We start from the raw sequence: 15,469 nt of genomic DNA on the forward strand, positions 1-15,469 counted from the left end.
GGCACGTCAGCGCTGCCAGCGTGGAAACCGCGGCTGGGCGCGGGAGGCGGAAGTAGTGCACGGGCCCGCCGGGCCACCACCGGACTCCGCCGGCCGCCTCAGCCATGGACGCGTCCCTGGAGAAGGTCCGTAGGCGAGGAAGCGGGGCGGCGCTGCGGCCCGCGGCCTCCGCCTCCGGGGCGACTGTTTCCCGGTCGCGAGCTGCCATTGTGACCCGGGGAGGGGGCCGGGGGCTAACGGGCCCTTTCGGAGGAGGCCTGGCCGTGAGAGCTTCCGGCCCAGGCCTGGCCACGTCACGGGTCGGGTGTCTCTCTGGGCCGGGCGGGCCGAGGGAGGCCGGGCCGTGTTCTTTCGGGGCCGCGGGGCCGACCTCGGGCCCTGTCGAGGTTCTGCGGTGGGCCGGCCTGAGCTCGGCTGGCCTTTCGGATGACAAGAGCTAACAGTTTGCAGCTCCAAGAGCGCTTGCAAAAAAAGCCCCAGTTGTTTCGGAGCCAGCTCTAAACATGTAGGTTTTCTGTGGTCTTCAAATTAGGCAGAAAATTGGTAAAGCCGTGGTTTTCCAACTTTAGCGTGCGTAAGAGTCACCTGAGTCCTTGGTAAAAATCCAGATTTTCATCCCTCGAGTCGGAACCTCTGGGGGCAGAACAGTCTGCGTGTTTAACAAGTTCCCCCACGTGATTCTGATGCTGTAGCCTACGAACACGGGCAAGACCTCTGAGATACAGAAAGGGGTGGGTACTTCGCAGATTGCGAACTTAGGTTCGGGAATCGCAGCTGCCCCACTATTTCCTGGCCCCCTCTTTCCAGTGGCGAGGAGAGACCCTTGTGTCAACCCGAAATCCACTGGTAGCAGTGCCTTCCTCTGCTTTCCCCTTGGGGGAACGGCAGCGTGGTGTACCTGGCTGACTTGCTCTGGCGTGTGAAATGGATTCTCATTGTCTCACATTTAGAGCTTGTAAATGAGAACCGGTGCTTGGGTTTCTCCATGGATTCCTGCCTTAAGTACCTGGCATTCTACCCTCTCTCAAAGTTTTTCTCTTTGTTCCAGCTTGGGATTCTGCTTGTCCAGTCCAGTGCAGACCCAGGTTTTCATACATGTGGAATTCGGGAGCAATGCTAGTGTTATAATACTGCTTCATTTTAATTTTGAACTGACGGAAATAACATATTTTGTCTTTTCTCAATGAAGTAGCTGCTCTGGAGTTGGTCACTTGTGGCTGGATTGTTGAAGGCAGTAATCGTGGAGAAGTTGTATGCATGTGCACACGATGGTCTATCCTCCTTGGTTGTTTAGCATAAGTGGGGTGGAAGACAATCAAGAAAAGGAAAGGATAATGTTTTTCTTGCGCCATCTCTGTTGGGAATGTCAAGTGTTTTTTCTGCCTGGAAATAAAGTCTTTCCAGGCTTCTTATTAGCATGATGTCTACCTTCTGGTTGTTTGAGTTTCAGTTTAGATCAGTGGTTCTTAAGAGTGGGGCAATTTTGTTCCCTAGAGGACATTTGGCAACGTCTGAGATTTTTGATTGTCACAACAGGGGCAGGGAGGTGCTCCTAATACCTAGTAGGTGGGGGCCAGGGATGTGCTAAACATCCTACATTGCATAGGGTAGCCCCCATACCAGAGAATTATCTGGCTCAAAGTGTCAGTAATGCTGAGGCTGAGAAACCCTGCTCTAGATCATGTGTGAAGTATCAGTGGTTGAATCATTTTGATGCTTAAAATCTCCTTTCTGTGTTGTTTCCAATTTCATACAGTGGGGGGACTGGGCTTTGTGTCATTTCAATTAAAAACCTAAAAAACTGGCATGATCTTTTCCTCCAAGAACAGTTCTTAGCAAGCTGCAAAACAGAGTGGGTTGGAATCCTGCTTTAAATATTACTTTTTCTGGCATTTGATTAGTAGATAACAGCGGTTGCTCACTAAATGTTAATTGATGATAAAAGATCTTAAACTCTCCAAATGAAGATCTGCAGAGGTACTGAAACTCCAGCGTGCTTAAGGCTGGAGTATTCACAAAAATTGCAGTGATCTTTTAGGAATTCAGAACGTGTAGGCTGGAAGTTTCTGCCTTAAGCCAGTGTGCAAACTCTGAATGTAAGTTTTTCAGAACTAACAGTTTTATTTTTATATTCCCTGAATAACAGAGGACCTTACATGTAATGAACAATTTCTTTTGGTGCTAAGTGGGCAGAAAAGAAAAAGCATTACTATAATATGAATGTTGATGACTTTGTGTTCTGAAAAATAATTTAAATCAAAATGAAACATTGAATTGTTCCCTCTATTCCTGTTTCTTTGAGAAATAGACTAATCTGGGTTAATTCTGTATTGCTAATATAAATTCGAGAGCTATTTGAGCTGTTCTGAATGATCCCATTTAAACTGATCCTTGCGTAATTCATACTGGCTACAGAAACCACAATGTTATTTGATACTCATCCTCTAAAATTTCGAGTAATATCTCTCACTCTAAAATGTAGTATGCTATTATCATTTAGTAGAATCACTCCGTACATTTCCTTTGGTCCAAATATAATTCTCCACCCTTGCTTTTTCTTTAGGTAATAAATACATAAACGTGCAGACCTGCAGTGACAGAGCCATTTTCTTGTCTTGATTTGCTTTTTTTTTTTTTTACAACAGTATCAGTTTTCTTATATTTGAAGTTAGTGATGACTCAAGAAACCAGGTAGGTTAATTAAGGGGGCCAGGAATTCAAATTAAGAGAGTAGGAGTAGGGACTCTTCCCCTTTCCCCAGTACTATATGACTGACATAAGGACAGACCCTGTAGCATAGTCTGACAGTGTTTATTTATGTTAATATTCAAGTAAAAAAAAAATGCCACAGGAAGTAATTACTCTGGTGACGATCTTAGTAGATTATTCAACACATATACACTTTTCAGTAAGAACTTGCTACTTTAAACTTATAGAAGAGCCGGTGTCTTTTCCTGTTGCTTGAAAACTTTCATTCTTCCTGGTTATTATGTTTAGACAAGATGTACTGCAATTTTAGTTACATCCTTGAGCAAACCTAGCGTGGAGATTATGAACCTCAGCACTACTGACATTTGGGGCCAGATAATTCTCTGTTGTCGGGGGCTGTCTTGTCCATTGTAGCATGTTCAGCAGCATCTCTGGCCTCCACCCACTAGATGCTAGTAGCACCTCTCTCCCCAGCTGTGACAACTAAAAATGTCTCCAGATGGGGGCAATTGTCCCCTAGGGGTCGGGTGAATTGCCTCTTGTTGAAAATCACTAAGAGAGGCCCGGTGGCGCACTGGAGAGTGCGCTGCTTGGGAGCACGGTGGCGCTCCCGCCGAGGGTTCGGATCCCATGTGGAGACCGGTTCCCGCTCACTGGCTGAGCGCGGTGCGGGCGCAACACCGAGGGTTGCGATCCCGTTGCCGGTCGGTAAAAAAGACAAAAAGAAAAAAAAAAAAAAAGAAAATCACTAAGAGGATCTAGAGATGCACTGTCTAGTTCCGTAGCTACTAGCCACATTTGGCAATTTAAATTTAGATTAATTTAAGTAAAATTTGAAATTCATTTGCTCACTCCTACTAGCCACCTTTCAAGTACTCAACAGCTGCATGTGGACTGTGATTCCCATACCAGGCAGCACAGATATGGAACATTTCTATCACCAAAGTAAGTTCTACTGGACAGCACCAAAGACCTGGGCAATTTAATTACTTATTATACCTAATTCTTGTCTCTGAAAGTAGCAACTTTAACCATTCCTGACCTAAATAATGATGACTCAGCTCGTTTTTGGCTCTTGTACGCATCTTAAGTTTTGTGTTTTTGGTTGGGTTTTTTTTTTTTTTTTTCCTCTTTGGGCCTGATTTTGGACAATTCTTTATCACCTTACTGTTATGCTAGAATTTGATAAGGAGCAGTAGGAGCAGCATGAATGGAACATTCCTGATCATTGCTTACTGATCAAGACTGCTAGAATTTCTGTTCCTGCTCCTTACTTAAAAATATGGGTAAAGAACCCCTATTAGGCAAGCTAAAAATGAGCAACTTCTGTATATGCCTTTGTAGGTTCTACTCTTTTATATCGAGTGGGAGGACTTCTGTGAGGACATGATAGGCTGTAATTTTAACATTCATTTAAAGCTGATCCCTGCATCATCCTAATGTGAGGGTTTTGCATACAGGTAGGTGGTGGCTGTGGTGGTAAATGATTATCTAATGCTGGGTGTCAGAGAAAACTAATGAGATTTAGCCATGGTACAAAGTTCCTGATCCTAAAAATTTGTGGCCTTAGTGATTCTTGATTTATTCAAGATTACAGAGGTAGTCAGTAGCAGAGCTGTTGGCTTTTCCCAGTCCCGTATGTGTTCCACTATATCTAGGATTGTGAGTTATAGGTAGGAGTTGCTTGAGCTTCATGTCATCTCTTGTTGCCTACTGCAGAAACCTGTTTTGATTTATAATTTTTATTAGTCAAAGCTCAACTATGTTCAAAGCCCCGTGCTGAATGCTGAAGGAGACACAAGGTGAATAAGACATGATCTCTCCAGGTACATTCTAGCAAGGGGCATACATTTTTTAGATAAATCCTGGAGCAAGTGACCAGGAAAGATTTTGTGGAAGAGATTCTTAAGTAGAATATTTAGCTCAGAATTATGCTTTTCCAGAATCTGTTTTAATTGTAAATGTAATGTAGATTTTTCCTTTATGATATGATTAGGCCTCATGATAGTACTGGTAGAATATAAATCAAGAGACAGCAAAGCCATTTCATCTTTTGATGTTAAATCAGATATAAAAAAGAACCAATGCCTCCAGATACCTTGAAAATGTCCAAAAATTCCTTTCAGAAATTTGATTTATCTAGCTGAAACTAAATCTATTTAAGTAGTAGTCAAGGCCATAAAATTATTTCAGAATTGTTTTTTGTTGTTTAATTACTATTACAATAGTTTTTTGCTTTGCTGCAAATGTTAAGTGTGCAGCCACCTTACAGTTAGGTAGTCCCTAGCCTTCAGCCCTATTATTTTTAATTTCTGTGGAAAATTCATTCTTGAGTTTCAAATGACTGAGGGAGAAGTAAACTTTTCTAATACAACTTTTTTCCTACTGCAGAAAAGCAGAAACAGCAAAATAAAGCCTGTACTTTGAAAGCGCACCTCAGTGATGTTGGACGTTTAGCTACAGTGAGCTTTTCAGCAGCCTAGTGAGACTGAATTACTTATTAGACTGGACAATTAATTAGGTAGAGCCATGTGAAGGTGCTGTTCTTGAACATTAAAAACAGTTAAATATTGGCAGTTTTTACACAGTTCCATCTTAAAGAACTGAAGATACATACGGCTTCAGGAATTGAGGATTTCTTTTCCTCAGAATTTATCTTATTATTTTAAAGATAGTGCTGCCAACATTAATCCTACAAATTCCAGTTCTGTTTTGGAAATAATGATATCAGTAAGAGTAATAGATATCTTTATTTTTCTGATTTGATTGCCTTCTAACAAGTCTTAGGAAACACACTCCTTTTAAAGAAGCTCAGTGAAAAAGCTGTTATATCTGTGACTGTAGCATGCTTCTCTTTAATCAATTTTCTTTTTGTTGCAGAATAAATGTGTGATGCCAATAAAGCATAGTAAAGTTTTTAGAAATAAAGCTTGCCTGTTGTGTAGTATTTTACCATCTGTATAGTTATTTGGAAGCATTTACTCATGATATAATGTCTAAATGAATTGGTTCTCCAGAAGTAGTGGTCTCTAGAAATACATTATTTTGAAACTTTGGCTTGGAAGCATTTCTAACACATATGTAAGACAAATGATTTGGGTGCCTTCCCCACGCATACTGCTTTCTGTGACTGGGGTTTGATCCGGTGTTATTGATTTTGCTGCCTCCTTACCTCTACCAGATTTTTACTACTGTTGTGTATTTTTGCCTTTTTCTTTTCCCATTTGTTCTTTTCTGCCTCTCTTCTTGAGGAATTTGTAAGGTTAAGTACTAATAAATACACCTTATATAATACTCGTATATCCCTTTTCAACTAGGAAATTATAGTGCTTAATGAGCCAATTATTACAGTATGTCTTCATGTTCCCTCAGAAACACTCAAGCATAGAGTCCATGATAGTTAAAACTAAGAGTTTCAAAGAGTGTCCAGTTCTTAGAAGACAGAAGGAGACAATAGTGCCTGGTTCTTAATTAAATACTCTACTGCTGAAATCAGGCAAAAGTACTTACAAATGTAGAAATCGAGACTCCAGCAAGATAAGCCAGGTTCTCAAATTACCGTATAAACTTGGAGAATTCCTGTCCTTTTATCATTGGCCCATAAGGAACAGTTGTGTTTCTGTGGCAGCTGCTGCCCTGTTCTTGTTGTGGCTTCTCAGATACGTAGTAGACATGTTAGTGTTTTGGGTGCTTGTTTAACTACTGCTAAACAGCAGGCACTATTTGTTTTCATTTGGGAGGAAAATGTATGATTTTTGGAGAAGTGAAGATTATCAGTATTCAGGATTAACTTTGTTTAGAAAGCTGTGGAAGGTAAGAGTAGTTGGTACATTAGAAATAGCAATTTGGAGCTTTATCTCATTTTGATCAGTTGGATAAAGGTAGTGGTTTTTTATACGTCTCATACATACAGTGTAAACTAGCATTTGATAACACCAAGGTCTTCTGTCTGATGTGAGTAGCTGGTTTTTCTTTAGTTTTTCTTCTTTCAATAGCCCTAGAGTCCCCCAAATATTGACATCCCTCCCCTGAAAAAAATAGTTTATTGAAACTACAGTATTATATGCTTCTATTATTTATGAATGTTATGGTTTTTTTTTTTTTATGGGGGCATATATTTTTATTTCTGTACACTTATCCAGCAGTACAATCATGGGGTCATATTGTAAATAGCTGTTTATAAGAAATTGCCAAACTTTTCCAGTGACTGTACCATTTTATATTCCCACCAACAATGTATGAAAGATCCAATTGCTCCACACTGTCACCAGTACTTGGTATTGTCAGTATTTTTAATTTTACTCATTCTGATAGGTGTATAGTAATAATTTGTAGTTTTAATTTGCATTTTCTTTTTTTTTTCCGATATACAATGTGGTTGATTATTGTTGCCCATTACCGAAACCTCTCTCCCTCCTCCCTCTTCCTCCTCCCACCCCCTCCTCCCACCCAACAATGTCCTTTCTGTTTGCTTGTCATACCAACTCAAGGAATTGTAGTTGTTATGACTTCTTCCCCCCCACCCCCAGTTTTGTGTGTGTGTGTGTGTGTGTGTGTGTGTGTGTGTGAATTTATTTATTTATTTTTAGCTCCCACCAATAAGTGAGAACATGTGGTATTTCTCTTTCTGTGCCTGACTTGTTTCACTTAATATAATTCTCTCAAGGTCCATCCATATTGTTGCAAATGGCAGTATTTCATTCGTTTTTATAGCTGAGTAGTATTCCATTGTGTAGATATACCACATTTTCCGTATCCACTCATCCGATGATGGACATTTGGGCTGATTCCAACTCTTGGCTATTGTAAAGAGTGCTGCGATGAACATTGGGGAACAGGTATACCTTCGACTTGATGATTTCCATTCCTCTGGGTATATTCCCAGCAGTGGGATAGCTGGGTCATATGGCAGATCTATCTGCAATTGTTTGAGGAACCTCCATACCATTTTCCATAGAGGCTGCACCATTTTGCAGTCCCACCAACAATGTATGAGAGTTCCTTTTTCTCCGCAACCTCGCCAGCATTTATCGTTCAGTCTTTTGGATTTTAGCCATCCTAATGGTTTATATTTTTTTTAATGTAATTTTAGATTTCTTTTTATTCCCTTTTTTTATATTTCCCAAACAGTTATACGTGTACCATGTTTGTGGATTTTGTCATATTAGTGTATCACCTGTACTATTATTTGCTTAATATTTTCTTTTAAATTGACTTTAAATCAATTTACATCCCTCCTTTTTTTTTAAATCGAGGGACAGTTTACATATAATAAAAATATCTTTTAATTTTACAGTTTGTGTTTTGGAAGTTGTGTATATTCATGTAACCACCAGCACCATCAAGATATGGGGCATTTTCATCTCACTTGTGTCCCTTTGCAGTGGATCCCTGATCTGCTTTCTGTCACCATAGTTTTGCCCTCTCCACCCACCCACCCCCTTTATTTTTAAAGTTAGATCTGTGCTAAGCAGTAATGTCTGTGCTTTGACAGACAGGAATTTGAGGTATTACTTTTTTTTCCAATTCACGTAAAAGTAAATGTGTAATTTTTTTTTAAGTCACGCTTTGGTAAACTGGTTTAACTGAAGAAGGTGTATACAAGAGCTTGATTAAGCATGCTTCAAAGCTGAGAAAACATAAAAAGTGATGTAGTTCAGTAATTCCCAAATCTTAAGGCCAGACCCATTTTATTATTTTCCTACTGCAATTTCTGCTTTTGAAAGGTTATGATAAGCAACTTCTGAGTTAATAAACTTCATTTATTAACAAATGATTGTTTATACCTTTTTTTTTTTTTTTTTTGTCTTTTTTGTGACCAGTAAGGGGATCACGACCCTTGGCTTGGTGTCGCCCTTACCGCGCTCAGCCAGTGAGCGCACCAGCCATCCTTATATAGGATCCAAACCCGCGCTCGCCCCCAAGCGCTGCACAGTCCCGAGTGCACCACGGGGCCAGCCCTATACCATTTTATTAGTAGCTGCAAACATTCATTAAATTGCTGTTTGTTGGGCCGGCCCGGTGGCGCACTGGATAGTGCGCCGCTTGGGAAGCGCGGCGGCGCTCCCGCCCGAGGGTTCGGATCCCACATACAGACCGGTTCCCGGTCACTGGCTGAGCAAGGCGTGGGAGCAACACCGAGGGTTGCGATCCCGTTGCCGGTCCCCGGCCCGGTACGGGGGCAACACTGAGGGTTGCGATCCGTTGCCGGACACGGAAAAAGACAAAAAGACAAAAAAAAAAAAAAATTGCTGTTTGTTTTCCAAACTGCAGGTTACATCCTATATGTGGGATGTCAAGTCAGTTTAGCAGGTGATGACTAGCAGTTTTAAAACATGAGATGGCAAAAGATAGAACGTATTCCAGATAATAAGGGTAGGAGTTGCACCAGTGTTACAATTTCCTACTAGAGAATTACTCCCCTTATACTTTACCTTGCATTTGACTCTTGGTACCCCCAACACTTAAATTATGAGAACTTTAAGAAATTTTAACATTATATGTATAGTATTTCTTTTTCTGATAGTGGCAGGGTATTTTAATATCCCATACTGAGTGAAAGTGATGAAAATCATCCAGTATAAAAATGATTCCTGAAAAAATGCCCATAAAGGGATGAACAGTAGGGCTTGTTTTACAAAATGAGCTGCCTTTTGAAGTCTCAGTTCTGTGACATTAGGTTACAACTGAATGGTTCTCAAGAACCTTGAAATTGAATTAAGTCATGTCATGCATCTGTGTTAGATATAATTGTAGCAAAAATAATGAATCCATTTCATTACACAGCAGAATCAACCATAGCTGAAATATAATTTATAAATTTGCAGCCTAATGAGAAGTATAACTGTTTCTAACTTCTCAGCAATCAGCATTTATCATTTTTGTAATCAGAAAATGTACGTGTGGAAATACACACTCTGTAATGCTTTGTTGCACTTTTTTTTCTTTCTTTTTTTTTTTTAATGGTATAATGGCTACAAGCCTCTTTAAGGCTTAGGGACCTGGGGTGGGAGATGGTCCTAGGAATCCAACCCAGAAGTTATTGTTGGTTACGGCTCCCTTTCCTAGAAAAGCATCTTAAAACACCACATTCACATACTATATTACAGCCTGGTTGGCTTACATAAGGATGGTAGAAAAGATGATGGAAAGAAAAGAGACCTAACAGCAACTGACCTCAGAAGGGGTAGTGGAATTTATTGACGTATTAATAAAGGGATGTTGTTTTCTGAAATTGTTTCTTTTTTTTTTTCCTTTTTGTCTTTTTTCGTGACTGGCAACGGATCGCAACCCTCAGTGTCGTGCCCGTACCGGGCCAGGACCGGCAACGGGATCGCAACCCTCTGTGTTGTGCCCGCACCTCGCTCAGCCAGTGAGCCGCCGGTCTGTATGTGGGATCCAAACCCTCGGCGGGAGCGCCGCTGCACTCCCAAGCGACGCACTGTAGCAGTGCGCCACCGGGCCGGCCCCTCTGAAATTGTTTCTAGTAGGCCCCAGATTTTCAGTAAGGTCATTTTACTCAAGATTTACATAAGGGAAAATGTATTCAGATATGTTTAGAGGTAGGAAAAAGAGTCTGTTGTAGCAATATTGTGTGATCCTTGAGTATTGAGAGTGATGCCATAGGCAATACCTACACCGCAGGTGCTCTACTTTCAAGTTGTCTTTTATTTTACCGTATAACTCAACCACCATCGTAAAACTTTGCATGGATTTCACTAAGTGAAATAATGGTTTAAGATCTGAAGTAAAATTTTAATTAAAGGTAGGGTTACTGTGCATCCTGGTATGCACAGGACCATCCCAGTTTATACCTTTTGTCCTTGTTTAATTATTACTACTACGTCCTTTCACTCTTAAAAATGCCCCAGTTTGGGTGATAAGTTTATGGTCATCTAGTTGAGATTATAGTAGGATAGAAATTTTCCCTATAAGGAGAGTTGCTCCTTTTCTAGGTGAAAACATTGTTCAAGGAAGGATAATCTTTATAATTAAACCTTAGTTCTAATTACGATTTTTGAGTACAGAGCTTTTTCACAGTGTGAGCTGCTTTATTAATTTGGTAAAATTGAAAAGCAATATTGCTTAGTGGTTAAGAGCACTGGTTCTAGAGTAATAAAGACTTAAATTCTGGCTCTAAAGCATACTAACTGTTGCTTGGGATTCGTTAGGAAGTAATGTAAAGGGGTTAATTAGCATAATGCTTGGAATATAGTAAGCAACCCAGTAAGTGTTAGTAATTATTAAGGATCATAAACCTTATTGAATACTTATTCTGTGCCAGACCCTGTCATAGGCGCTAAGGGATACAGATATTCGATGACATTTTTCCTAGGAACCTAATGTAGAATACTATTTCCCCCCCCCCCCATATCATAAAACAGTTTTCTTCTATATACTGAATAATAGACATCCTTATACAATTTAATGTTCTTCGTACATTTAGGTTTGTGTCTATCTGTTATCCTGCTGTTATCAGCATTGGTAATACAGCTACGTTGTCTGACACTGTAACAGGTGCTGAGGATACAAAATGTGAATAAGTAGTGGCCACCCTCAGTAGAAGCTTATGTAGGCATGGTTTTTAGTTTTAAGGGATCAGTTACTAGATATACAACAGATATACATCTTTTTTTTAGATCATTCCTTGGCTTAGAGCCTAATATCCTGCAATTGGATAATACTTTACATTTTGGATTATCCAGTTAATGCAACAAGCACATGAGGGCCTATAGCATTGGAGCCATATCATATTCACATTCAATTTACCCAAATTTAACTGTAAATGCTACTTTCCCTACCCACTCACTCCCTCCCCCAGCTCTCCAAAAGAGAGTAGGAGCAAGAACAATTTAAACATCAGCCAGTCCACTCCATGAGAGTGCACTATAGAGTGAGAGACTTTGATGGGGGATTACGAATCACATTTCCTCCTGCCTTTCACAGTGTAAGCATCTTGTCATTACATGTGTTTGTAGTGTTTATGAATGTGTATTGTCCACACAAAGTGACTTCTAAACTAAATCAACTATTTTGTCTAACTGAAAAAAATTTGTTCCATTTCTGTAGGAAAAATTAGCTGTGTTGCATTTATAAAGAGTCAGTATGTTCATATTCAATTTGGCATGCCTTCCTAAGGGATTTTTAAGGGGTACTATGACAATCTGAGAAGTGTGCCAACTTTAGATCCTTGGTCTTAAAAGAAAAATCAAAATTAGTAGGAGTCTGAATCCCTGCATTCAAGAAGCTTATAATCTAATTGGGGAGCATATCTGTACTGGAAAGAACATCTGTAAAATAATTCACTGTCGAGGGTGTAAGGAATCATAAGGATAGAGTTGCATATCAGAATGGCCCCAATTTTTGAGGGTTCTGTCCCAGTGTCCCCATAAATACAACAATTTTTTGTCAGGCTACAAGTCCAGGTGTTTGGTTTAGGGAAAGGGGCATTGATGTCGTTAGAGGGGACATGAAAGAGTAAAAATGCTTTATCCAGAAAGATTTCTTGGAAATATTGAATTGTGATTGAATAGGTAGCTAGAGATAGATAAAAGGCACAAGGATATTTCCAACAGGACAGGTGTTAGAAGTTTGAAGTGTGGAGGTATGAATGTGAGTGTCACAGGAGGTGACAACGATAAGGAACATGACCAGCAGATTTAGGAGTTAAGATAAATTCTCTTGACTATTATCTGTTCCTCATCCTACTAAAAATCATTAACTGAAAGCATTGAGACCCTTTTAGATTGCTTTATAACCTATCTTATGGTTACATTTGTGAATTTTATTGAAGATACCTCTTTTAAAATGATTTTTCTATTTTGGGTGAAAATTGAGTGGTTGTAGCTACATGATTACTTTGTAAGTCCTTTTGGGAGTCAGTGTGATGTAATAGAGGCCAGAAATAGGAGTCAGGGATCGAGAATTCTGGAATCATGCTGTAATTTTTTAGTTCCATGATCTCAGGCAAGTCACTTTACCTCTGTAAGTCTTAGTTTCCTCACCTCTAAAATGTTAGACCAGAATCAGAGGTTTTCATGCTATTCTTTTTTTTTTTTTTTCTTCTTCTTCTTTCTAATGGAGCTTCTTACAAATGAAATTTTACTCAAAACCCTATGTATAAAACAGAGTTGATCTTCTTAATGGGAGATGGGGAGCTAAAGACCCCACCAGAATCAGAGGTTTTCATGCTTTTTTTTTTTTTTTTTTTTCTTCTTCTTCTTTCTAATGGAGCTTCTTACAAATGAAATTTTACTCAAAACCCTATGTATAAAACAGAGTTGATCTTCTTAATGGGAGATGGGGAGCTAAAGACCCCAACTTTCTACCCAAACCTTCCTTTCCAAAGTTCTTCCCAGGAGTTTTAAGGCTCAAAAGAACACAGCTGGAAAACTCTGGACTAGATCGCTATGGTTCCTTCTAGAATTTAACATTTTCTTATTCTTATATTGATAAATTGAGTAGAATTTCTTAATAAATTTGAAGAGGTAATGCAGTACTAAATGTAGTACACATATATTGCACATCTATTCTGTAGAAAATATTACTAGGTGCAGTAGGCAATATGAAGAGAACAGAAAATAAATACAGGTCCTCCCTCAACTAGTGCACTTGAAAAGTGAGAGGGAAACAAAAAAGAGAGTTTCTGTAACTTTTTGTAACACAACTCATACTATGTTAGAGATTCGAGGCAAAAAGATTCTTCCCCTAAAAATCGCTACAAAGATTAAGAAGAAAGTAAGGAAAATGAGTGTGTGTGTGTGTGTATTTTAATTGTGCAAGCATTTTTAAATTTTTGTTTCAGTTACTTTTTGGATGGGAGATAAATGTACACATAGTACTAAAATCCAAAAGGGTCAAATGGTACAAACTGGAAAGACCCCCTCAGACCTCAGTGCTCATCTTTCCAGTTCCATTCTCTGGAGACAATCACTGTTACCAGCTTCTTCCAGATATACGCTCTGCGTGGCTGCTGTAACAAATTATCACAAACTGCATGGCTTTATTTTTTATTTATTTTTTTGTTGTTGGCATGATGCTTTAATGATGCTGGTCAGAGTAGATCTCGCACTTCCCAAACATTAAAAATATGCAATCAATTTTCTGGCAGAAAGCTTGGAAGTGTCGTTTGTTTCAATACATTCTTCAAAAGCCACCAGATATTTCCACCCAGTTGAGGGGGTTATCATCCCCTCCATTAGTCTTTTCATTTCTTCCCTTTGTTGGACAACGTGAATCATTTTCCCACCATGCAGCCAATGTTACAAGTCAAATACTAGGTCAGATACTTCCTCCTCAATATTCTCTTGGCCTCCCAAGAGCAAAGTACTTACGGTGCTCAAAATAGAGAGTCCTCTTTTTACATCATATGTCATGCTTTGTTTTGATGACATTAAACTCAGTGTGTCACCCTGGATCATGATAAATTCAGGCTAAGTGGATGGTCTGCACACCCAACATTCTTACCACTTCAGGAGCATTCTATGTCAGTCAATAAGAGGTGGGACAATTAACTCTCTAAATGTTACTATTATGATATCAATTATCTGTATTTACTAATAATAGCTATTTTTCAAACTGCATGGCTTTAAACAACGGAAATGTATTATTCTCTCACAGTGTTGAGGGCCGGAAGTTTAAAATCAATATCACTGAGCTGAAATCAAGATGTTGACAGGGCCGCCCTCCAGAGGCTCTGGAAGAGGGTCCCTTCTTGCCTGTTCCACCTTATGATGTCTGCAAGCATTCCTTAGTTTGGGGTGATATCAGTCCAGTTTTCAAAGCCATGAGACATTCTTAATTTTGTGTGCGTGTGTGTGTATGTGTGTGTGTGGAGTCACCCTCTGTCTCTCTCTTTTACAAGGATGCATGTGATTGCATTTTGTGCCCTCTTAGATAATTCAGGGTAATCTCATCATTTCAAATTCCTTACCTTAAACACATCTGCAAAGATTTTGCCATATAAGATACCATATTCACAGATCTCAGGGATTAGGATCTTTTTGTGGGGTGGACATTTTTCAGCTTACTACAGAGGTAAAACAAATAGCATGCTGTACACACTTTCCTGGACCTTGCTTCTAGTAGTGAAAACTAGGCATAACCTAAGGATCCATTAATTCAGAACTAGTTAACTATGGTACAACTGTAGGATGGAATAAGGTATAACCACTAAGAAAAATGAAGTGAGAATACTGACATGAAACCAGTTACTATAAAGTAGGAAAAAACAAGTTGCAGAGGTGCATGTGAGTAAGGTGAAAATTTGGAAAGAGATATGTCAGGCTTAAAAGTGGCTTCCCCTGGGAAGCAAGACTAGAGGACTTTTACTTTTTGTTATATTTTTGTACTGTTGGAAGTTTTAATATCATGCGTGTACTTTAGGTCCATGTGTTTTATAATAAGAAGAAGAAAGTAGACTTGCTTTTAACTTTTTTGGATGAATTATGTTGCAGAAGTAACAGAGGATTATTAAATTTTAACCTTTTTTTGGTTTGTTTCCCAGATAGCAGACCCTACATTAGCTGAAATGGGAAAAAACTTGAAGGAGGCAATGAAGATGCTAGAGGACAGTCAGAGGTGAGCATGTGGGAGAGAGGTGGCCCTGCTAAACGTGTCCAACCTGTTGTGAAACTGGTGGCTCTAGTTCCTTCTGCTAAAGACACCTCTTGGCTTCAGAATGTCACACATAGCTTCAGCTGACTTTAAAAATTGGTATTTGTCTTGGGTAGAAGGTGCTTTGTAATTAAAAGATTTTAAA

At 39.5% G+C, this 15,469-nt stretch overlaps 1 protein-coding gene across 3 annotated transcripts in view; it reads left to right on the forward strand.

Annotated features, from left to right (window-relative positions):
* The first annotated feature begins 39 nt into the window (after nt 1-39).
* PDXDC1 (pyridoxal-dependent decarboxylase domain containing 1) overlaps nt 40-15,469 on the forward strand; it is a 48,969-nt gene continuing 33,539 nt past the window's right edge. For all 3 annotated transcript variants that reach the window (XM_008591697.1, XM_008591686.1, XM_008591691.1), the window contains exons 1-2: nt 40-125; nt 15,215-15,288. In XM_008591697.1, coding sequence (XP_008589919.1) covers nt 105-125; nt 15,215-15,288 — 95 coding nt within the window. In that variant the 5' untranslated portion in view covers nt 40-104. The remainder of the gene's footprint in view (nt 126-15,214; nt 15,289-15,469) is intronic.

Source organism: Galeopterus variegatus, unplaced genomic scaffold (genome assembly GCF_000696425.1).
Source record: "Galeopterus variegatus unplaced genomic scaffold, G_variegatus-3.0.2 Scaffold150, whole genome shotgun sequence".
NCBI lineage: Eukaryota > Metazoa > Chordata > Mammalia > Dermoptera > Cynocephalidae > Galeopterus > Galeopterus variegatus.